Source organism: Jaculus jaculus, chromosome X, assembly GCF_020740685.1.
Source record: "Jaculus jaculus isolate mJacJac1 chromosome X, mJacJac1.mat.Y.cur, whole genome shotgun sequence".
NCBI lineage: Eukaryota > Metazoa > Chordata > Mammalia > Rodentia > Dipodidae > Jaculus > Jaculus jaculus.
In genome coordinates this window covers 150,147,777-150,173,611 of record NC_059125.1, presented here as the reverse complement: position 1 = coordinate 150,173,611, position 25,835 = coordinate 150,147,777, and the positions used below count along the sequence as shown (strand labels likewise).

Sequence of the window (25,835 nt, the reverse complement as noted above, 5' to 3'; positions counted from 1 at the left end):
ACTTGGGAGGCAGAGGTAGGAGGATCGCAGTGAGTTCAAGGCCACCCTGAGACTACAGAGTTAATTCCAGGTCAGCCTAGACCAGAGTGAGACCCTACCTCGAAAAACCAAAATAAATAAATAAAAGAAAAATCACAAAATGGTTTTTTTTTTTTTTTTTGGACAAATACTTTTTAAAAAATCATGGCTGCTCAGTGGTGGTGGCACACTGTTCTTACCTGAGCATTTGGGAGTTGGTAGCAAGAAGATCAGGAGTTCATGGTCATCCTCATATATATTGATCTTGAAGGCTACCTTTGTCTACCCTGTCTCAAAATAAATCTGATTATGTTCATGAAAAAAATAGGAAAAAATGAATGAGAGAAAAATGCTTAGATATAGAAACCTGGCATCTATAAAGAAAATAGGAGCTGGGCGTGGTGGTGCATGCCTTTAATCCCAGCACTCGGGAGGCAGAGGTAGGAGGATCACCGAGAGTTCAAGGCCACCCTGAGACTCCATGGCGAATTCCAGGTCAGCCTGAGCCAGAGTGAGACCCTACCTCGAAAAAGAAAAAAAAGAAAAGAAAATAGGTTGGAAATTATTTATGGAAAAGTACAATATCTAAAATTCACACTTTATGGATAGATTTAACAAGCAGAATACAGGATTAGTACACAGAAGACTAGGTAAAAAAATAACAAAATGGAAGACCAGAAATATAAAATACAGAAAAAAAGTAAGAAACATGATAGACATACAGTAAAAGAATTTATAACTTGCAATTTTGCATAAGGCAATGAAAGGAACCAAAGTTATCCCTAACTAGACAGGGCAAAGCCCTTTAAAACTCATCACAACTATTAATCAAAGACTGAGGAAGGACATGCTTACCAAGCAGGATAAATATCAGGAAAAGAATGCTTTTTTCAAAGTTTATATGGAAATTATGAAGGTGGTAAGAATACTTAAGATAATCTTGAAGAACACTAAATCCAGACAATTTATAATGAAACCAAATCTATTATTAGTTACCTACACCTATTTTGAAGCTATAATAATTCAGACAAGATCATATTCTTACAAAGACAGACAAATCTGACTGATATATTGATGGGACAAAGCTAAAAGGAGAGAGAGATAAGAAAAGAAGAATCAATCTTGACTTATTTTATATTAGGTGGTACACAAAATGAATTCCAGATAGATTGCAGATCTAACTATGAAAGGTTAAATGCAACAAAGCATAACTTTTAGAAGAAAATAGAATATTTTTGTAATCTTGGAAGAAAAATCAAGCTGGAACTGAGCTGGAAGCCTCCTTCCTAGGGACTAGCTGTCAGGACTTTTCTTATCTTCTTATCCTTTCCCACATAGATTCACAAATGAGAAAAGAAAATAAAACCAAATAAAACAAGAGTACCTGATTAACCAGGGGTCAGCCCTCAAGGAGACACTCAAGTGCCTTTCAGTTTCTTGCTCTCTACAACCTAGTGCTTGTGGTTGTGCCCAGTTAGGCTGCCCTGATTTAGTTTGCTTGAATGTATTCCTTTCTCTTACTCTCTTCATTCATTAGTTCAGCCTTTCCTGCTTAGAGAGTACTTTGATCCCACAAATGACTTTGTTTTCATATACTGTTTTCAAAAACTTAGAAGTGTTACATTAAAAACTTGCCATGCTAGCCCAATCACTTCTGTATACTCAGGTTAAGAAATCTGCCCAGAAAGTCCTTTAAGGTTGAAAAATTACTCCCATCATTTGAACAAACATTCGACCTTATTATAATTCTTGGCTAGAACCCTGCATTGCCCTTTAAACAGCCACTGGAAAAGCATAACACTAACCATGGGGGCCATGGGGGAAAATACAATGGCAGCATCCTGTGAAAGCATATTCCATTAATGGAATCATCCTTACATATCACAGTAAATTTCAGGTAAGAATATGAGAAGGCTTATAAGATTTCCAACTTTTTGTAGCCAGAAGTTACAAATCGGGGCTGCAGATACAATGTGTTTGATCCACACAGTGTTCATCAACTAATATTCATGTGGCAGGATTTGGAATTTGGGTTATGTCATACAAAATCCCATATCCGCTTACTGTTTTGTGGAATCAGATGTAGGTTCAATTCTGACGTGGTCACAATCAGCTGAGGCCCTTGCAGAGGATAGGTTATGTTCTCACCCTCCATCACCTTTGCCATTCTCCCTGAAGAGGATCCAATATCAGTTTTACTAATCAATTCCATTGCACTCTTATTTTATTTATATTACAGTTTAGTGCTCATAGCACAATTAAAAGGAAATTTAAAAAATATTTTTTCTAAATATCAAAGTTAAAAAATATTTATTTATTTATTTGCAAGCAGAGAGAAGAGAGACAGATAGAGAGAGAATGGAAATGCCAGAGCCTTTACCACTGCAAACAAACTTCAGACACATGTGCCCCTTGTACATCTGGGTTACGTGGGTCCTGGGAATCAAACTGGGTCCATTGGCTTCATAGGCAAATGACTTAACTCTAAGCCATCTCTTCAGCCTAGTGTCAGAGTTTTTAAACTAAAAGTTAGACTTGAGACTGTTGTGTTCCAAAAGAGATGGAAGCAGAAGAGTTTACATTTCTTCAGAAAAATACAAAATATTTCTCTATCTTTATTATGCCCACAAAGCATGTTTTGTTGAAAAACTAAAACTTCAGTGGGCATGGTGGCAGCCTTTAATCCCAGCACTCCAGAGGCTGAGGTAGGAGGACTGCTGTGAGTTCGAGGCCAGCCTTGGAGCTACAGAGATCCAGGTCAGCCTGGGTTATATTGAGACCCTACTTCGAAAAAAAAAAAAAAACACAAAACTTCAGATATAAAAATGATGCATTCTACTGTATGAAACTCTAATTGAGATTTAGCATCTCCCTTTCTTTATCTGAGGGATATGTTCTGAGACCTCTAGTGGATGGAATCCACCAAAGAGGCAAAGTTGAGGGGGTGTAGACAGGAGATTTTCTGCTTAGGAGTAGGTGTGTCCCATGTATAACACTAACCATGGACGGCCCTGGGGAAGATATGATGATATTTGTTTTGTTACTATATATACATGGTCAAGTTGAATTTATAAATTGGACATAGTAGAAAATTAACAGTAACTACAAATAACAAAAGCTCACAGCAGTATTCTCTGTGTGTGCCTGTCACATACTCTACTTGATTTTGCACTTCTTATAATGATGCGAAGTCATGTCTACATATTGATATGGTGTAAGGTGAGTGATGTAAGCATTATAATATGATGTTAAGCTACAGTGTGTGGGGCTCTTGAGACACAAGCACTGTGATATCACATTAATTGATCTGTTAACAGAGATAGATACCTTGTCACTAATGGATAGGTGGCATAAACAGCATGCTTCTGCCGAACAAGGAATAATGTCCCCAGAAAGAAGGAATGGAATGGCATGAGAGTTCATTATGTCGCTTGGAATGGCATGAAGTTTTAAAATTGTGAACTTCTTATTGCTGGAATTTTTTATCAATAATTTTTTTTAATTTTTATTTATTTATTTATTTGAGAGCGACAGACACAGAGAGAAAGACAGATAGAGGGGGAGAGAGAGAATGGGCGCGCCAGGGCCTCCAGCCTCTGCAAACGAACTCCAGACGCGTGTGCCCCCTTGTGCATCTGGCTAACGTGGGACCTAGGGAACCGAGCCTCGAACCGGGGTCCTTAGGCTTCACAGGCAAGCGCTTAACTGCTAAGCCATCTCTCCAGCCCTTATCAATATTTTTGAACTTTGTTGACCATAGCTTAAAAAAACTTTAGGAAACAAACCATAATTGTAGGTGGTAGGCATACTCCTACATAGGAACAATGTCTAATTAAAACATAAATATTTTTAAAATGGACTGAAATTTCCAAAAGTTTCACATTGGCATGCATGCCCAGACTGCTTCTGCAAGGAAACTCAGTCATGCCTTTAGCAACAACTCTTTCCAGGTGTCAGAATACTTTCGACATGCTCCCTTTACAACTAATGTCTACTAACTACAGGAGAAATTGTGTGTGAAGGTGAAATATTGTTGTTGATGTGTTGAAGAAACGATTGAGGCCATGTATAGGGGAAGTTACGTGGAAAAGTTAAATCTCTTGTGACATGTTCTTTAGCAGGCTAGGAGAGCACAGATATAAAACTATGCCATAGAATTATGCATATATTTTCATGATGTCAATGAGAATTTTGATGTGAAAGAGTTGTCAGCATGTTGCCCATTATAAGTAAATCAGGAAATTGCTTACTTATTTAGATGAAACAGACCCTAGAGAGTATAATGTATGTACATCACAATTAATGCCTGAGTAGGCATTAATGCTAGACCCTCCTGTGAAAAGTATATTCAATGTTACAAAATTTACATTTGCTTACTGGAAGATTCACCAGAAATCCTTTGTTTTGTGGTGAAATAGTTAACTAAAATATGTTATGGACACATAAGTTGCCACCATGAGCTAGAGACACTTTATGTCAGTGGCTTGAACAGCAAAGGGTTTAAAATAGAAGCTAATCACTATTCTGCTCACTCAAATTTGAAATCTACTGGAAAAAGCCAGCCATGTCTGGAAAGGCATCAACTCATTCCTTTAAGATGCTGACTAAAACTACATAGTTTTATCTCATCTCTCTCACCCATACCCCTGTTATAGTTAATCTGTACAAAATTCTGTATTTGACATTTGAAGTCAGAATAAAACACCAAGCATTAACAACCTGGTGCAGAAGAAAACATGGTTTGCACATCAAAGTAGTAATGAATAAGTTATGAAAGTAAACCATGATCATTAATTATTACTATTTTTTAATTTTAAATTTTACTTTTCAATTCAAAATATCACTAGTATTTAATCTCATGTACCCACCTCATCATTAATTAAAGAAAATTTTATTAGTTTTCTGGAACTTTATTTTTGCAGCTAGTTTAATTCACTCATTTATGGTGCCTCTTATAAGCATTTGAGTTTGAGATGTCCATATGAAATGACTCTTTAAAATTTATTTGCAAGAGAGAGAGGGGGGGGGAGGGAGGAGGGAGAGAGAATGGCAACTGAGCCATCTCTCAAACCATGAGATGGCTTTTTAGCCATTCTTCTCTCTTCTCCTCCCTGTAACTATCTCCTCTAAGTGAAGGAAGAGCTATTGTCAGCCTGGGAGACTGTAAGTCACTTAATGGTTAATTTCTGTGTATTGGTACATAAGATTGTAGCTACTCAATGTGCACTTATTAGATGGATGGATGGATGGATGGATGGATGGATGGATGGACTTTAGGAAAAGGAGCATGTACCTAGAACTCTTGGAATTTGTGTATAAATCTCATCATGACTATTTAGCATCATAATCGTTTTCCTTTTTCCTTTCTGCTTCTACTTTTCAACCCTCCCCTGCCTTAGATGCCTATACAACAGCTGAAGTGGTTTATTCTTGGACTCTTGGGAAAAATAAATCTGTGGAAGTGGCACAGGATGGCTCTCGCCTGAATCAGTATGACCTTCTGGGCCATGTTGTTGGGACAGAGATAATCCGGTCTAGTACAGGTATTTCTTCATTCTATTTAACAAACTGTCATGTCATCTGTACTCCATGTCAATACTGCTTATAACTCATTGAGTCTTCCAAACAATGTTGCATTGAAGTACTATTACAATGAGGAAATTGAGGCATGTAGAAGTTCGATGACTACACCTATGTCATAGCTATGTCATATCAGAGGCAAACTCTAAACCCAAGCAGTTGATTCTTACTTAAATCCTTCTTAATCTCAGGCCCTGATATCCTCAGGAATTCAGCAGAAGGTGAAGTGAGTGTGCTAGAATAGACAACAGAGAGGCACAGAGCAAGCTTTGATCCTAAGGGATTGAGTAAGACCTTTATTCAATTTGGCCAGTACTGAGGCAGCAAGTTAATAGAATTCCGACACACTAACACCAGGCTCAGGGTGTAGCCATAGAATTCTTTACTTTAGCGGATCACCCACCTTAAGAAGAAGAAAACAAAGGTTTGACAAAATTTTTCAGGTGTTCTAATCACTACCGGATTCTTAGCTACTGAACAAAGACTTGTTGAGAGAGAGATTTTGTTGACCATTTGTAAACTGCCCAGTTCCAGGTACCCAAAGGAAATACCCTGGGACCTGGCTAATATTAACATAAAAATGGAAATTTACATGAAATAAAACAACTTATAATGCAAGGAAAACTTTAAGAGTATTTGGCAAAGTAAAGTATAGCCCAGGGCCCACATGTCACATCATCGTATGTTTTGCTATTAAAGGACAAAGGCTTATCACATTAAATTTCAAAAACACTTGTTTCTGTGAATCCACAATCGCAGAGACAGTTGGGTGCTCATCCTTTACTTAATTGTCTGGACACATGCTATCACTTCATGATGTTACAGCATGTTGTCTTGTGTAATTCCTTTTATCCTTCACCTCAAGACCAGCAAAGATACCCAAGAGAGGTTGCATTTGAAAGTCATAAAAGATGTAGAAACGGAATTAGAGTAGGGGAAAGCTGTTTTGGGCAAAAGATAGGGGTGAGTGAGGGAGAAAACATGACCAGTGTGACCTAGCAGAAACCAGCAGAGGCAGCGACGCCTTTGACCACAACCTGCCCCTGGCTGCTGGGATTTCCATGCCCAGGGAGCACATTGCTGGGCTCCGTCACTCTGTTTACCTCCACGTCCCTCTTCTGTACGACCCATCTGCTACCAACTTCAGAGATCCAGCAGTGCTTTCCACATAGCCCCCAATCCATTCTCATTTGATGAAAGCACTGTCCTATAATTATCATATGGAAAACACAGATGCATGCTAGGAAAATTAAAAATATAGAGAGAAGCCATTATTGGAAATTAGATAAAGCAAACTTCTATATCCATATGTTCTCTCTATGTAGGTACAACCAAGTGAAGGTTGATTTGTTTTTTTCAAAACAATGTATACATTGAACATGTTCAGATTGTCCTCTACAAATGTAGTATGAGAATTGCTTTGCATTGTATCCAATATTATAACTAATCTGGAGAGAAAGTAAAATTTGGAGAAAGTATCAATTGATTTTTGGTAAATATTTTATACAAGGGACTTGAGAATTTATGTTTTTTAGTTCATAGGAGTTTTTGAAACTCTAAAAATATGTTCTTAAACTATTTCAACACATTCAACACTGATTATTGTACATCTGATAAATAAGGGTATTTCCTTTGCATTTTGTATATAAATGTTTTTATATGAATGGAGCCATACCATTGGTTCTGTTTTGTATATGTTTATTCATTTTCTATTATAAACTTATTTGCATATCACTAGATGTATAGGATCCAAATAAAATGTAAACAACATTTCATAACAACATGCATGCTAACCCTCCAATGCAGACATTCATGATTACCTGTTTTGGCTGCTTTGAATAAAAAGTAAAATAAGAAAATGCTCCCTCTATTCTAAGGCCAGTGTGGTCTTACAGTTGGAAATGTAATATGTCATTGCCAAATAAGGCAAAATAATATTTTCATTTTAATGGCATTGTGCACATGGATCATAGCTTATTTAACCAATTTTCTACCATTATGCTGTTTTTAATTCTATAAACAGTACTGTGAAGACCCTCCTTTTCCAGACAGCATTTTGCTTCTGTGTAATTATCTGTCTATGATCCAGACAGAACATTGAGATCGCTATTTCAGAATGTAGACACATTTGAAAAAAAAATAATACATATTGACAAACTGCTACTCTGAAAGGTTAAACAATTCACACTCCCATTATCACTGCACAAGCTCACTGGTTTTCCCCTTCTCCTTAGCAACACTGCTATTATAAATTCAATTATGTTTCCCCAAAAGATATGTCAGAGTGTTAACCTTAGTACCTCACGATCTGACCTTATTTGGAAATAGTGTCATTATAGATGTAATTAGTGAAGATGAGGTCATATTGCAGTAAGGAGTTAGGTCCCATAATTTAATATGGCTGGTGTCCTTATGAAAAGGGGACAGTTGGGGACAGAGAGGGAGAGAATGAATGACTATGAATGAGGTGGTTAGGTGGATGCTTTCAAAAGCAAAGATATACCAAAGATTTCCAGCACACACGTTGAAACCAGTAAGAGGCAATGAGGATTCCATTACAGATTTTAGACAGTTTGTCCCTACTTAAACCTTGTTTTCCGACTTCTCACCACTAGGCCTGTGAGGTGATAAATTTCTTTTGTTTAAACATATCCTACGTCTGGTACTTTGTTATAGCAGCCCTAGAAAACTAATGCATCTTATGATGAAATTAACACATGGACACAATTAGGAAAATAAGAATGATCAATTTTTGATTATGCAGTATGTGCCAAGCACAGCCCTAAAGACAGGTATTAGTTCATTTTAACCTTCAACAACACTGGGTGGTGGGCAATATTACTATCCCCCATTTCCACATGAACAAGTCATTCACCTGACAGATTCAGTAGTTTGATCACTTCTATTTGAACTCAGATGCTTTCCTCCAGACTCATGTGTTAACTGGCTACAGTGACATTTATTTTTACCTCGAGATATTAAGCATACATCCCCTATTTTGAAGTATATGGATGCACAGCTCATTTCACTGACACTCTTTCTTTTAACTTGCATTTAATTTTCATTTACATTTTCTCTCCTCTAACAAGTTCATTCTAAGTCTTAATATCAGGATGTAATCATTTCCTATATTTCACAGTCTACTAACCCTTCTCTGTTCTCATCTACTTCTTGATTTCTGCAAGATTAAGAGGTACACTAAGTTGTTGTGGCAGTCAGATGAATTCTTCCCCCCAAAGATGTCCATATCCTAATCCTGGAACCTGTGCACATGTTCAGTTACATGATGATGGCAATGGTGATGGGGGGTGGGGTTGAAGGTGAAACTAAGGGTCCTAAACAGATGTTTATCCATACAGCTCCATCATAATCACAAGGGGTCCTCACAAAAGAGATGCATGAAAACCAGAATTGTCATAGAGCAAATGGCTAGAAGAGGCTTTGCTGTTGGCTTTATGGAAGAAAAGTGGGGTCAACAAGCCATGACACATAGGTAGTCTTTTCCCAAGAACTTAGAACCACTGAAAAGAATGAAGTGTACACATGTGTCAAAACAGTGCATGCTACCCTATATGACATTTTTATGTTTTTTGTATAATTTGTTAAAAATATAAACATGGATCAATCATTTTAGACCTTTGACCTCCAGAAGTGTAAGAATATAAATTTGTTAAAATAACAAAGGGAAGTGAGCACAGTCAGGTGCCTATAGTTAAGCCTTTAATGCTTTCTCTGGAGATTGATTTTAAACACTGAAATTCATGAAGGTACATTTCTATTAGAATGATTATTCAAATATTGTCCTTTTGGGGGATTTGTTTCCCCCAGGGACAACTATCCATTTAAATTCACTCAGTTCTCTGTAGAAAGATCCTTCAGTTTCTTTTGAGATAAAGAACTCTTTTGGCATGGAAAGTGAATATCTCAGTGGGATCATTGTGTTTACACAGGATAATTTTTCTTTTTTTCTTTTCTCTTTCTTTCTTTTTTTTTTTTGAGGTAGGACCTCACTCTAGCTCAGGCTGACCTGGAATTCACTATATAGTTTCAGGGTGGCCTCCAACTCACGGCGATCCTACCTCTGCCTCTCTGGTGCTGGGATTAAAGGTGTGCACCACCACGCCTGGCCTTAGGGTAAGTTTTCTATGTACAGATCGCCAGGTCTCTGTCATGACCCGGTTTTCCGCCCTTATTATTAATACAGTTCCCATAGTGCCTCAACTTCCAGGTCTGAGTCCTCTGTTGATTCTGCCCATAGGGCCTTTGCATTATGCCAGGCCCCATGTGTGTCCTATCCATGCTGAGGCTGTCGGACTTCCTTTGCTGGATCTTCCAGGCACCTTTGGAATGCTGTTCACTGTTGTCAGCCCTCTTAGGGGGGCATGTCAGTTTCATCAGTTCACAGCCACAGAGTGATGGAGTCCAAAGAGGAGCTGTCTGCTCTCATGAGTGGAAAGCCCTTTTTTTCTGATTTGTTGTTTCCATTTAAAAATTTTTACATCTCAAGTGTATCTAGAATTTGTTCTGCTTTATACAATGTGACAAAAAAACACATTGTACCAATATCCAGTAGTGAATAACCTAGTTTTTTTCTCATTGAGATACTGTATATACTATGTATGAAATCTGCATATAGATACTTATAGGTCCATAAATCTGAATTTATTTTCTTTAATTACTGTATATATTCTGTACAATTATCAGATTGTTTAATCAATATAGATACATACTTTCAAACTACTTTGTAGCTAGCAATATACATAAATTATACATACATATATATAATTTACATGATTATACATATATATAATTTACATGACATAAGTTGGGTGGATATATATATATATCCAACTACCTACTATATATATATATACACATATATATACATATATATACATATATATACATATATATACATATATATATACACATATATATATACCTACTATATATATATATATATATATATATATATAGTATGTGTGTGTATATGTAAATTATCTTCTCATTGTTGGAACAAAATACCTGACAAAAATCAGCTTAAGAGATGAATGGTTTATTTTAGCTTACAGTTCCAGGGTATAGTTTATCATAGCAGGAAAGGCATGGTGGCAAGGGATTGAGGTAGCTGGTCACATTCAGTCTGCAATGAGGAAGCAGAGAGCCATAACTGCTACTGTTCAGTTAGCAGTCTCCTTGTTGTATAGTCTAGGACTCTGGCTACAGTTAAGATGAGTCTTTCTGCCTCAACTAACCTAATTCTTCCAAGGGTATTCTAGGACCTGTTAAGTCAACAGTCAATATAAATCATCACTATACACACACACACACACACACACACACACACACACACACACACATACACACACACACTTACATGATAAGGTTGGGTGGATACCTTTAGCTGTACACATTTTCATACCTTTTGATGTAAGAATTATATAAATATACCTCACACAAACATGCCCATAAATTATATGCATTTCCTTCTGAATCTTGAATATGCTCCTCCAGAACATTATGTGACTGGGAAGCTGGACTAAAGAGAAGGCCTTCGATCCACAGGTGTTCCGTTTGGGTTGATTAGATCTCTCTCTAAACGCTGTTCATCTCTAGTATGAAGTAGTTCCAGGCATAGAGCTTCTACTCTTTGCTCTAAATTCAAACATGTGTAAAACAAATAAACTAAATTCTTCAAAATTGGTAATGAGCTATGGACACTATTCTTTAATTTCACCTGATTTCATTTACTGCCCTTTAGCAAATTATCACACTATCTAGAACAGTTAGGGTACATTATTTTAGTTTTCCATATTCCCAAGTTTGTCATTTGTTAGAATGCCAGTTTTACTATAATTGTTATTGTATGGATTGCACATATGCATAGGATATGTACGAAAATACAGAAAACTGTAGAAATAATGAGACATGACAAGAGAAAGCAGGGATATGAAAATAAAAACAATACACAAGGCAACATAAAGAACAAGAAACAGATGTAAAGAGATAGAAAATCCCAAACATGGATTTAAGAAAAAATAAACATTTACTTTGTATAGTGAATTAATTTGCAAAGATATTTTCTAAATCCTCTTATGTATGCCACAAACCTAGATAATAGCCAAATTGTGAATGTTTCTCATTATATCTTCAAATATTTCATATTCACCACACACGGAGCATAATAGGCTGGAGAGCAAAGGCAGTAGAAAAATTCCCAAACCAGTTAAAGGGTCATCTTTCACAAAGAGAAACAGAGACGCAACACCAAAGGCAAAGAAGAAAGGAACACGGCACTCCACTACAGATAAACACATTCAATTACATGAAGCATTACTTTTCAAAACACTTCTGCATTTCGAACCCATAGATAATAACTAAATTTTGAGTATATATGCATTAGATTTGATTTTGTATCCTTTGAATGTTTTACACAGAACCCAGATGGTACTTAATAAAGCCTAACAAGCTGGATGGAGCCCAGGGGTCAAAATAGGATGAAGAAAGCTGGAAAAATATCTTCCAGTCTCATTAAAGTTTCAACTCTCACTTTGACAGAGAAGATGTAGAGAGACAGAAAATGTTGGCAATGTATTTGAAAAGAACCATTGAGTTAATTGATACAATGAATTAATTTGCTAATTTTTCTCAAAGTACACTTGTAATTTCTACCCAGAGAGACTACCTAGACATGAAATATCTGTGCAGATGCATAAGTGGCTTTTCATTGTCCCCTTGTCTTTCTCCACTGGACTCAATTAACCTGCAAAACATAAAAGGTGGAAAAGTAGAAGGCTTTAGTCCTTAGTAAGGATAATGTCTGCCACCCCTTTGAGAGAGCAATGGATATACCGAGAGAATGAAGGATAGGAAAACAGAGAATGAAAGAAAAAAATATATTCAGTTATCAAAAATGAATGTTTGATTTGATAAACATTTGAAAGTGTATTTACTTTGCCTTTTGGATCTGCAGAATATAACTAATTTGTGATTAATATAAAACAATATACATTAAGACATTAATATATTAATTAAATATGTTAAATGATTCAAATGATCAGGAATAGGATTGGTAAGTAGGGGTTCAGAAGTAGAATATTAAAATGGGGAAAGGGAAAATTGAAAAAGCTAATCAAAGTCCAGTTCATGGTAAAAATAAATCTCAATTCCTTATCAATGGGAGAGAATGAAGGGAAGGTAAAGGAAAAGAGGAATAATGAAGAGTGAATATGATGTTAAGCATCTTGGGGATTGGATACCTGAAAGGGATAGGTTAAAATCTTTTATTTTTTTATTTTTTGTTTATTTTTATTTATTTGAGAGTGACAGACAGAGAAAGAGGCATAGAGAGAGAGAGAATGGGCATGCCAGGGCCTCCAGCTACTGCAAATGAACTCCAGACGCATGCGCCCCCTTGTGCATCTGGCTAGATCTTTGGTTTGGTAGGTGTTGAGTGTCCACAGTGTCTACCTCCATCACCCTTGTGCTGAGATTAGAGTCACTAAGAAAGCAGCACTCTTGCTCATTTCCCCAGTTCCTCTGTAGTTTCAGCTGGGGTTGGGGTAGAGTGTGTTGGGGTCATTTATCTCCTCGGGTCCAACTCTCATCTGAAAAAGAAAAGCAGATCTCCAACAGAGATGAAATCAGCATCAGTTAAATGGGATAACCATTATTAATTTAGAGAGAACGTAAAGGGTGTAGACTCTCTTGTAGCCCAAGATTAGTGGGAGCTTGACAATGGAAAGTAGAATCGCTATTTTTTCTTCCAGTAGTTGGAGAGTTTCAGGTCTTATATGGAGGTCTTTAATCCATCTGGACTCTTTTTTTTTTATTTGTTGTTTTTTTGTGGTAGGGTCTCACTCTGGTGCCGGCTGACCTGGAATTCACTATATAGTCTCAGGGTAGCCTCGAATTCTCAGTGATCCTCCTACCTCTGCTTCCCAAGTACTGGGATTAAAGGTGTGCGCTGCCATGCCTGGCTTTGGACTTGATTTTTACATATGGTGAAATGAGTGGGTCTAATTTCATTCTTCTACATATGGTTATCCAATTTGTCCAACTCCATTTGTTGAAGATGCTCTCTTTTCTCCAGTCTATTGGTATGTCTGTTGGCATCATTGTTAGTGATCAAGTAGCTGCAGTTACTTGACCTAAGGTCTGGGTCTTCAATTCAATTATATTGGTATATATTTCTGTTTTTATTCCAGTACCATGCTGTTTTTCTCACTGTGGCTTTGTAATATAGCTTTGGATCATGTGTGGTGATACCACCAGAGGTGGTTTTTTTTTTTTTTTTTTTGGCTGAGGTTATTTGGATATTCAAAGTCTTCTGCCATTCCATATGAATTTTGAGATCATTTTTTTCAATATCTGTGAAGAATTATGCTGGTATTTTTATTGTTATTGTGTTAAATCTGTATATTGCTTTTGGTAGAATTGCCCTTTTTACAATATTAATTCTTCTTATCCAGGAGCATGGTAAATCTCTCCATCTTCTCAAGTCCTCTTCAATTTGTTTCTTGAGGTTTTTTTTTTAATGTTTTTTATTATATAGGTCTCTCACATCATTGGTTAGTGTTATTCCCAGGTATTTTGTTGTTGTTGTTGTTATTGAAAATTAGACAGCCTCACTGATTTCTTTTTCTGTGTATTTGTCTTTTGCATATAGAAAAGCTACTGATTTTTGTGCATTGATTTTGTATCCTGCCACTTTATTGAAGGAATTTATCAACTTTATAAGCTTTGAGATGGAGACTTTTGGGTGATTCATATATAAGATCATGTCATCTGCATGGGATACCTTGATTTCTCCCTTTCCAATTTTTTTTAAGCTATGATGGTTCTATTAGCAGTTAGTTTGGAGGGGAATAGTGGGTAGAGAAAGTAGAAGCCAAAATTTGGACATGTTAGGTCATGATGCTTCTTATATATTCCCAAGTAATGCTATCCAATATTTGGTTGAATGCTTAGACGAGAGGTGAATTTATTGCCTGACAGTTCTTGAGGTTAGAAGTTTTAAATCAAGATATTTCCAGGCTTATTTATGTCTAGAGACTTTGAGGAGGAATCTTCCCCATGCCCATTCATACCTTCTAAGGATGGCCACCAATTCTTAGTATTGCTTGACTTGAAGATGTCCCACGTTAATCTCTACCTGTCACTCATGACCAGTATCTCTCTCTTTATAAGAATATCACATATTGGATTAAGGGAACCCCATACTCCCATATGGTCTTGAGTTAACTAATTTTATCTATAATGCTGTTTTCAAATGAGGTTATATTCTGACATGTTGGTTAATAATTAATATCTTTAGGGGAGATGCAGTCCTATCTATAGCAAGCATGAAGCCCAGGTTGAATAAATATGTAAGGATTCACTAGTGTTTAAGATATCAAAAACACAGGAGTGACAAAAATGCCAAGGGAATGAGTAACACTGAAAAGAAAAGAAAAGAAAAGAAAAGAAAAGAAAAGAAGTATTTCATGCCTGAATTGTTGTATCCTTTAATGTTCAGAAATTTAAAGGAACTGTCCATGGAGATGGGAGGTGACATGATGAGAGAAAACAGAAGAGCATAATTCTAAGAAAAGGGTGACTCCAGGAAAGTGGAGGACTCAGCTGTGCCAAATCCTGTAGAAAAACCCAGAAGACTGAAAACTGCCCACTGGTGTTAAATGAGTAATAATTAGTATAGGCTGGTGTTGTCTGCCACCGAGTAACAGCTTAATAACTATTCAGTCTAATTTTTGCCAGCCTTCATTTTACTATGTGAACTTTTGTTTCTCATCAAATAAGGTCTTTAAAACAAAAGGACAATGATGAAAATAAAAGTAAAGTGTGGAACCGACCTATCTATGATTGAATTTACTAATTGGGTAACCTTATACAAGTAGCTCAATCTCATCTTGCCTCAAGTTTATTGACTTGTAAAATAATGATCACAAAAATATCTACCTCAAAGGGCATTGTGAAAATTAAATATTTTACTAAAATTAAAGTGCTAAATGTGTGCCTACCCCTGAACTCAACTAGGGCCCAGATTGCTTTAATAATGCTTATGTGACTGCATACTACCTAATGTTCCTCTCTCTCTCCAGGAGAATATGTCGTTATGACCACACACTTTCATCTCAAGCGAAAAATTGGTTACTTTGTGATCCAGACCTACTTGCCATGTATCATGACTGTCATTCTGTCACAAGTGTCTTTCTGGCTCAACAGAGAATCTGTCCCTGCCCGCACAGTCTTTGGTAAGTGTTGCTTTGTGGAGAATAGAGGAGAGACATTTGTAAGGGCTGTCATGTACAGTCAGAGCAGAGGTAAAATGGACAGAACAACGATTGCTAGAGACACAGGCATAGCCTCCAAGCCTGGCCGTCATAATGGAGTCATGAAAATCTGGGATTTCAGGCACCTGGATTCTTAACAAGGAAGCACAGCTAAGAATGTTGCAGTAGGATTGCTGAGATCCTTCTGTTTCCATTTTCCTAGAAGGAACTGAGTCTCTAGTGAAAAAGGAATTTAGTGCATTGACTAGAGAAAGTAACAGGTGGGGGAGCAAGCTGATGACAGGGAGATGGATTGAGGCTTTCTAAGGGGGCATTTTTGTATGACCATCACAGTTTATTGCTTCTGTTCCAACCTTGCTGAAGGTATGAGATCCCCGATATTCAGTAAAGAATTACCGGTATTCAGTAAAGTTTAAAGAATGTCAGAATGTTCTTTAAACAGTACCTGAAATTCGAGGAATTTCCTTCAATATGAGCTTAGTGATCTCTAGGAAGAGGTTTCATAGCTTTAGCACTTTTCCCCCTCAGAGACTTAAAGCCTACAAAACATTTACTATCTCTTTTTCCTACCACAAGATTTTTTTTTCTTAATGTATTTTATTTATTTATTTATTTGAGAGAGAGAGATTGAGAAAGAGGTAGAGAGAGTGAGTGAGAGAGAGAATGGGCGGCATGCCAGGGCCTCCAGTCTCTGCAAACGAACTCCAGATGCATTCTCCTCCTTTTGTATCTGGCTTACGTGGGTCCTGGGGAATTGAACTGGGTCCTTTGGCTTTGCAGACAAACACCTTAACCTCTAAGCCATCTTCTCCAGCCCCTATCACAAGATTTTTCAAATTTAATTTATTATTATTTTTTACTAATTAGTTTTGTACTCAGTGAATACAGTCATGTTGGTAGCATTGTTAGGCTCATCCATGTCCTACCCCCTCCCCTTGGCCCCTCCTTGTTGAGGTATATGGGTCATGCATTGTGGAATTAGCCCACAGTTATGGGTACGATAAATGTCTCTGCATATCATGACCCAACATGTGGCTCTGACATTGTTTCCACCCCCTCTTCTGCAAAATTTCCCTGAGCCATGTTGGATTCGTTTTGGGTCGGCTTCAATGATAAGGTGTTGGGGGCCTCTGAGGCTCTGGCTTTTTGATTTGGTAGGAGTTGATTGTTCTGGGTTGATTTCCTTTACCTTTACCACAAGATTTTTAAGAGATAAAAATTAATTCTTTTAGGCTGTTGAACTGCCTCCAGGGAAATGGTGGTTTGTGGTATATACTTGGATATACTGGGTACCTATGCATAAGGCCTTTCTACCAATATCTTAAAGCTGTACAGTGTTGTTAAATTGATAGTAAGTGATACTCCAGAGAGAAATAGCACTTTAGATCAGTTCCAGGTAGAGACATCAGTACAGAAAGAAAAGGGTAACTTGTAAAGTACAAAAAAGTCATGGAAGTGAATAAATAAATACAGCTGTGAAGGAAGAAAGCCTACTGTGAATTTATGTAGGACACAGACAAATCTATTAGTTACTGTGACAGTCTTGCACATCACTGATCTTTAAGAGGACAGTGTTAGTGAAATAGAAGGAACAGAAGTTATATGGCTAGAGGTCAAAGGTGTCCTCTTTTAGAACTATAATAAAGTAGATACTGGAAAAAAAAATCTGCCTACAAAGCCCCCCAAAAATTTCTAAGAAAACATTCTAGCTTAGTATCTGAGCTCATAAAACAAAAGAAAATATTCAGAGGGTCAGAAGACAGAAGGAACTGAAGACTGGAATGCTGATTGTGAGAACTGCTACAGTTGTGACGGGGAGATGAAGGGATGGGTTGCTTGTGTTGTTAAAGAAGCACCTGAGTTTTAAGGTTTTGCAAAGGAGGTGCTGAGTTTGAGTAAATTTAAAGGTTACAACTCAGACTCAGGTACTGGCACGCAGAACAATGTCCTCCATAGGTATTCAGTTCCAAATCCCTAGACTTGGGGATGTGACTGGGTGACTAGTTATAGGTTAAAGACATCCAGCTGAAGGGATTGTACTTCGTTGTCAGGTATTTAACTGCAGAGAAGTGGTGACAGAAGCAGGACAGATTGAAAGATACTGTGCTCCAGGTTTTGAAGAAGGAGGAAGGAGCCTAGGAGTCAAGGAATGAAAATAGTGTAGCTTTAGAAACCTCAAAAGGCAATGGCTTATTGCACTAGAGCCTCCAGAGGGGTGTTGCTACACCTCGACCTTAATTCAGTAAAACTACTTCAGACATCCAAGGTCTAGATCAGTAAGAATACATCCATTGTGTGTGTGTGCACGCGCAAATGTATGCTCATGTGCATACATGTATATGTGTTTATATGTGTGGGTGCATGTGCATGCATGTATGTACACGTGCATGTGGAGGCCAAAGTCAATGTCTCCTTCAATTGTTTTACCTTTTGAGACAGGGCCTCTCAGTAAACCCAGAGCTCACCTGAGTAGGCCTGACTAGCTGGACAGCAGCCCTGTCTCCATCTCCTCAGTGTTGACATTACAGCCACCTCACCTGGGTTTTACATGGGTGCTGGGGATCTGACATGAGGCCCTTCTTCTTTATAGAAAGAATTGTATTGACTGAACCATCTCCACCAGACCTCTTAATTTGTATTGTTTTAAGTCACTAAGTTTGTGCTAATTTGTTACATAAGCCACTGGAAATTAAGATAAAACCATTCCCACAAATCTAATATAACAGAAAGGCTATGGTGCTTGCAGTATAGAAAGCATCTTGATTCTGGCTTGGACTCTTTGTAAAATATTGGATTCCTTGACCATTTTTTTAAAATTCACACTTGTCCTTATACTAATTTAGGATCCTTATTTACAGTAAGTGCATTGATGTGAAAACCTTCAAGTTGAAATGTTAATTTAAAAATTAATTGCCAAATTTTTATGTAAGAACTAAGAGCCCAAAATAGCCAATATCTTCCTGAATGCAAACAGAGCAGAGAGATTTGCCCCACAGGATGTCAAAATGATTAAAAAGCTATAGTAATTAATGTAGTGTGTTACTGGCAAAAAGAAAAAAAAGCAAGTAAATTAAATCCTGTAGAGTGCCTAAAAGTAGGCCCTTGTATATGGAAACTTGATTTATCACAGAGATGGCATTGCAGAAAGACTTAATTTGAAATTGATTTTGCACTTAAATATAAAAACTGAATCTATGATGCTCTTAGAAGGTAACATAAAACAATATCTTTGCACATTTTTGGCACACAAAAGCAAACATAACAACGTGTGCTCATCAAAGAGAAACATTAAAGAAAATGAAGTAGGGGCTGGAGAGATGGCTCAGAAGTTAAGGTGCTTCACTGCAATGCCTAGTGACCTGGGTTTGATTCCCTAGTACCCATGTAAGGCCAGATGCACAAAGTGGCACATGTGTCTGGAGTTCATTTTCAGTGGCTGGAGGTTCTGGTGTTCCCATTCTCTCATTTTCTCTGTCTCATCTCTCTCTCTCTCTCTCTCTCTCTCTCTCTCTCTCTCTCTCTCTCTCTCTCTTTCTGTCTGCTTGCAAATAAATAAATAAATAAATAAATAAATAAATAAATAAAATATTTTAAAAGAGAAGATGAAGTCACAAGTCATAGAGACTTTCAAATAGCCATGATGAATATGTGCAAATACAGAAAGACATGTGAGGAATCCTGCAAGTAAATAGAGAATATGAAGAATCTCATAGCAACTGAAAATATAGATAAGTACTCATCAATATGGTCATGGTTTAAAAACACATGAACTGGAAGATAGGTCATAATAAATACCTACAAAAACCACAAAAAAAGTGGTAGCATGAGAGAGAAATGACATGAAATCTACTGAAACAGTGAAGCACAGGATAATTATAGAATGAGAGAAGTGAAAGGATGGTCCAGAAATAGTTATCCTCACAATTATGACTTTGTATCCTTCTTTAGGTTTTTCCAGATAAGGTTATCAGGAAAAAAATTGCATTTCAAAGGCTGAAGTGTATTTAAAAAGAAGAATTAGAATAATAATTATGTGAATAATGGCATATGCGTATTAGATAGATAAATAACAGCAGCATACTAGATAACAATATACTTAAAATAAAATATTAAGCTATTATATCATCTCTTTGAGATGGGGATATATGGAGATAAAATGTTCTGTGGAATTTCATTATTAGGGGCAAGTTTAAGAGTATCAGCTAGGGCTGGAGAGATGGCTTAGCGGTTAAGCGCTTGCCTGTGAAGCCTAAGGACACCGGTTCGAGGCCCGATTCCCCAGGACCCACGTTAGCCTGATGCTCAAGGGGGTGCATGTGTCTGGAGTTTGTTTGCAGTGGCTGGGAGCCCTGGTGTGCCCATTCTTTCTCTCTCTATCTGCCTCTTTCTCTCTGTCACTCTCAAATAAGTAAAACTAAACAACAACAACAAAAATTTAAAAAAAGAGTATCAGCTAATACTAAATTGTCATAAATCATGGGTCCATACTAACTGAGAATGTTGAATATCTTTTAGGAATATTAAATGATACAACTTCTTTAAAAGACAGCTTGACAGTATCATGTAAAGTTAAACAAATACATATTCTATAATCTTGCAGTTCCATCCCTAGGTATCTACTGAGAGATGAAAGCATTCTCATACAAAAATGCAATAAAGTAGGCCCCTTTACTTATAAGAGTAGAACATTAGGAACAATCTATATGCGTCTAAATAAGTGACTGTGTGATCAAATTAACATAAGTTAGCATGATAGACAAACTATGAAACTAGGAAGCATATACTAAAGATAGATGAACCACATAAATGAACCTACAATATTATGTTGAGTGAAGGAATCCAGACAGGAATAAGTGTACATGGTATGATATTTACATGAGAATGAAGTGTATTAAATTTGCAGTGGAAGAAAGGACATCAGTGGTTATCTGAGATCAAGGAGAGGGGTGTGTGGACATAAAGGAACCTATGAGAGAGAGTAGAAAGCAGTGTTATGAATCTAGCACAAATTGCAAGATTGGTCACATAATGCTATAAAGAGTGCAAAGTATATCAAGGGAAGTATAGCCCCTTATTTCTTGAGCTCTTGATTTGGAGTTACTAAGACCCAAATGAGAATATGTATCATCATATTCAGAGAAGTGATCAAAAACCTAGGTGCAGCTGCCAGTTGTAGAAGAGCTTTCAGTGAAAGGATCTGGTAAGAAGCTGTAGGGTCACATTCAGTAATGTCGTTTGTCAGACATGATTCAGCCTGACTGACAATGAATTAACAAGTAGCTTTACTCATCCTGAGAGAACGAATGCTCCTTGTGAATACTGTGGTCGGAGATGTTTTCAATTGCCTATCCCTACGACCTAACCCTGTGTAAGGCACAAAGTAAGCAGTTGATATTGTTGTTGAAAAGAAGGCAAAAAGACGTTTGTTGCTGGTAATAATAACCTTGTAGTTACTGTAAGAAGAGTACACTGTGACTTCTGCAGGGACAGATGGGGTGCAGTGCTATGGACTGTTGGCATGCTGGGACTATGGACTGATGCCACTTTTGCTCATCATGCATGCAGGCTGATAAGCCAGGCCCACCTGATCAAACAAGTGTACTGGAAATCCTCAAAGGATGTGAGGAGTCAGACAGTTCTACCTGAGCCCTTCAGAAAAGCTTTCTAGAAGAGTCTTTAAAGAAAAGCTCTGAGTGTCAGGCAGACTCTCTTTTAAAATGCCAAGATTCTCTTTGTCTGTCTCTGAAGTGTACTGAACGCTTGATTGAGAGTCCTACCAGCTCCGGCCAGCTGAGAGCTCTCCATAAGGTGACAGGTTTAATTAAGCCATAGAGGCCAAAGCTCCCCAATCTCCATGGAGATAAGGTACAGAAATACTCATGGTGCAGAGCAGTTCTCTCCAGCTGAGCTCTAGCACACAGCAAGGCCAGTGGGAAGGTGGACAGCAGCAGTTGCTCACAGCCGTCATGACACGCTTGCTTCTTTTTGATATGATCTGAGGGCTGCTGAGGTTTGGGTCCATTATCATTTGCTTATAGGTACTACCTATGTGGCTGATCATAATATGGCTTAAAACGTGGTTCTGCTCCTCAGGTGTGATGCTTAACTTGTGCAAAGGTGCTCCTTCAGGGACTCTGTTTAAACTACACAATGGTTTTAAGCCTGGACATGTATATAACATGTACATAACATGTGTATAAGTAAGGAATTGAAAGGAGCAAACCAAAAAACGGACCCCCTAGAGGTTGTGGACACATGTTTTACTCTCTGAAGTCACCAGAGTCCGTATCATGTCTCATCTCATCAGAATTTCATCTCCTACGGGGCTGAGTCCGCACTCACATTTGCCATCAGCTCTCCCTTCTCAGCCTCCCAACATGCACCACAAGGTTCTGATCATTTCTCCTTCTTTGAGTCTGATTGACTTTGTGTAAAGCAGCTGCCTTATGAAAATCCTGGGGTAAGTAATGCTAAAAGATGTGGAGGATGGAGGCACAAAGTGTTTTGTTTTTTTTTTTAATGACAAGGTACAAACCAAATAAGTGACAGCACACAGGACTTCTAATTGCTAGTGCACTGTTCACTAAGACTATGTAATTATGGCTAACAGTTTTAAAATGATAATATTGCTAACAATGTGACTATAATTATACTCATATAGTCGCCTATAATTATGATGATGTTATTGTTAATAACAATAAAACAATAGCAGTATTAATTAAGGAGCATAGTACTTAGAAAGTACTTATGCCATGTGTTGTGCTAGAGACTCTGTAAACAACCTCTAACCCAGGCCCCAACAAATCTCCGTATTGTCTGGCATTCTTCTCCCTGCTTTTGCCATGATAAAGAGCCTGGCTGTGATAATACACTGTAGTAGGCTTATAGTACCGATAAGGGCATTGCACAGATTTCCAAGGAGCTTGATCTGTCTAAAGCTTACATGGTTAACCACAGCACTGTATGGCTCACACACGTATCTAAAATTTGGAAAGATTTTAAACATGTAAGTGAAAAGTGAGTATTTTTTTTAAAGAACGAAAAAGCACTAGCTGATCCAAAAACCAGCTCTGGTTTTACCAAAGCTCAGAAGACATAGGTGGTGGGAGGTTTTTCATTGCTCATGAAGTACAGTAGAGACCGAGAGGTCAGCCTCAGATCATTTCCACAATCCTTTGTTGGATATCAGAAGAGTGTCCAAAAGTAAGGACGAACATTTTTTGCCTAACTCAGAGCATGCTCTAATTCATGGGCTCAGTTCTGGGCTGTCATAAGAGAACTACCAGGATGGAGAGAAAGGTGACAAGAGAAGGTAGGCATGAGGAAACAGATCTGCATGGTCATTCTGGAGATGAGCAGAATTATAAGAAGTCATTGTCCTCCCCTATGTCTCTGAAGGCCTGTCCTAGAGAAAAGAGGGCAGATTTTCCCTTCCTGATTGGTCACAGAAGGTACATTGAGACCAGTCAGTGGGCTGATAATTAGAGAAGGCATATTTCAGCTCAAAAGTGGTCTTTCTAATTTAACAACTCTCTTACAATGCAATGGAACTGTTTAAGCAGGGGCTAGGGGGCAACTGCTAGAAGTACTGCGCTGAACATTCCTATTCTTGTGCCAGTGGGGACGGGGTGGTTTCTCAGTGGATCTGTCCCGCTTTGACATTACAATTGACTTTAAAGGGGCCATCACTTGAAGCCGAAGCAAAGGAGAAAGTTGCTCAGGGAAAATGCAACAGGCCACTGCATAGGTTCCACAGTCTGGGGGACCAGATTAAGTGAGATAAAGCTCTTACTGTCAAGTGGGAATTGTCTTCCAGTCGCAACAAATTCTCATTCTTCTCTCCTCAGGTGTCACCACTGTTCTCACCATGACCACCTTGAGTATCAGTGCCAGAAACTCCTTACCTAAGGTGGCATATGCGACGGCCATGGACTGGTTCATAGCCGTCTGTTATGCCTTTGTATTTTCTGCGCTGATTGAATTTGCAACTGTCAACTACTTCACCAAGCGGAGTTGGGCTTGGGAAGGCAAGAAGGTGCCAGAAGCCCTGGAGAAGGTGAGAGTCAGCAAAACAGAGTCTGGGAAGCACCTCTCAAGAAAACTGTATTGGGACCAGGAGTGAGCAGCCTATAGCCTGCAGAAACTCAGCAGGGCTGTGTACTACTCACTGGGGTCATCAATCCAGTTCTCAACTAGAGTGCTTCTTGGCAATGGAGTGTCAGCTGAGTCCAGATCACAGAGGGCAAGTGCCACGGAGAGCTTACACATACATTGCATGGTGTGGGGATGCTGCTAGATTCAAGGGAGTCTCATTTGTACAATGTTACCCAGAGGCTGCCTATCTGTCTTAGAGGGAACAGTCTCTAAGATCATCGCTACCCCTCACTTTGCAGTGCATTCTCATTGTAGTCAAAGTGAAGCACTCATCATTCCTTCTGTGTTGAGCTTGTATTCCTTTTAAAAAATATTTTGTTTTTATTTATTTATTTGAGAGAAAGAAGGAGAGAGAGAGAGAATGGGCATGGTAGGGCCTCCAGCCACTGCATATGAACTCCAGATGCATGCGTCCCCTTGTGCATCTGGCTTACGTGGGTGCTGGGGAATCAAACCAGAGCCCTTTGGCTTTGCAGACAAATGCCTTAACCGCTAAGCTATCCACCCACCCCCGAGTTTGTATTCTTTATTAGAAGTACTGCCATTTTCTCTTCTTTAAAAACCTTCTTATTCTTCCAGACAAAGCTGAAGTGTTACTTTCTCTATAAAGCTTTTCTGGATCATCTAGATAGAGATAACTTCCCATGGGTGGGTGTTTCTGGTATTAAAATTATTGATTTGTATCAAAAAGATGCATTTAAGCCTCCCACTCTTAAGATATTTAAAGTATAGTTGGAAGGCAAGTTGGTGGATGAGAGAGAGGAGAGAGAAAGAGGAGAGAGGAGGGAGAGAGGGAGATAGAATAGACTACATGGATCAGTATAAATTAATCATAAAGATTTTCACCCCTGAATGCTTTAAATGAGTTAAGGTATCTAGTATAGATGAATATTATCTGATATACAAAAAAGAATAGCAGATGCAATTTCAGAACCAACCCCAGCATGGTTAGTTAGCAAATTCTGGACCAGATTAGAGCTACTTACTTAAATAGACCTTTTTGACTCTGGTATAAATTATAAAGAAAGTATGTCTATTTTTCTCCATGTACTCAAGAGTAGTATTTCTTGTTTGTTTAATTGTACTTGGTCTACTTGTTACATCTTACCCCTTAAAATACATGAATTCCTATATACTTGGGTTTCTCAACTATGATTCAAATCTTTTTAGCCCCCACCCATCGACTACAATCCATAAGGAAACTGGCATACTTAACATAGCTCTTACCTCCCCTCTTGATCAGTCCTATTGTCTTCCAGCTTTGTGGGGCTACTATTCACAACTTGTTAAGTTTTATAATATGTATCAGGTTTTCAAGGTAGGGTTTTGCTCTAGCCCAGGCTGACCTGGAATTCACTATGTAGTCTCAAGGTGGCATCAAGCTCAAGGCAATCCTCCTACCTCTGCCTCCTGCATGCTGGCATTAAAAGTGTGTGCCACTATACCCAGCTAAGTTTTATACTATTTATATCCTTTAATGCAACCATGATCCCTATGGCTATTTAGTCATAGCTTTTCATTTAAATGAATTCTCCTCTCAAAATTGTCCTTTATTTTCTTACCCATTGCTTAGCTATATCAAAATTATCTTCTAGAAGTTTCTTTAAGAAAGTCTCATGGGGACAGTACTTTCTACTCTCTTTACATGTGTAAAATAAGTCCTGTTACTTTACACTATATTGCCCTTAAAATTTGATTGCCCTTCTGTGTTTGAGGAAAGCTTTTTGAAAACACAAATTTGTTCCGTTTTCTGCCTAGAAGCACATATTATACATTTTATAGAGCTTTCTG

At 37.9% G+C, this 25,835-nt stretch overlaps 1 protein-coding gene across 3 annotated transcripts in view; it reads left to right on the top strand.

Moving 5' to 3' along the window:
• Gabra3 (gamma-aminobutyric acid type A receptor subunit alpha3) overlaps positions 1-25,835 on the top strand; it is a 235,776-nt gene that overhangs the window by 198,999 nt on the left and 10,942 nt on the right. For all 3 annotated transcript variants that reach the window (XM_045140822.1, XM_045140823.1, XM_004668913.2), the window contains exons 7-9: positions 5,418-5,561; positions 15,699-15,851; positions 23,738-23,946. In XM_045140822.1, the coding sequence (XP_044996757.1) occupies positions 5,418-5,561; positions 15,699-15,851; positions 23,738-23,946 (506 nt within the window). The remainder of the gene's footprint in view (positions 1-5,417; positions 5,562-15,698; positions 15,852-23,737; positions 23,947-25,835) is intronic.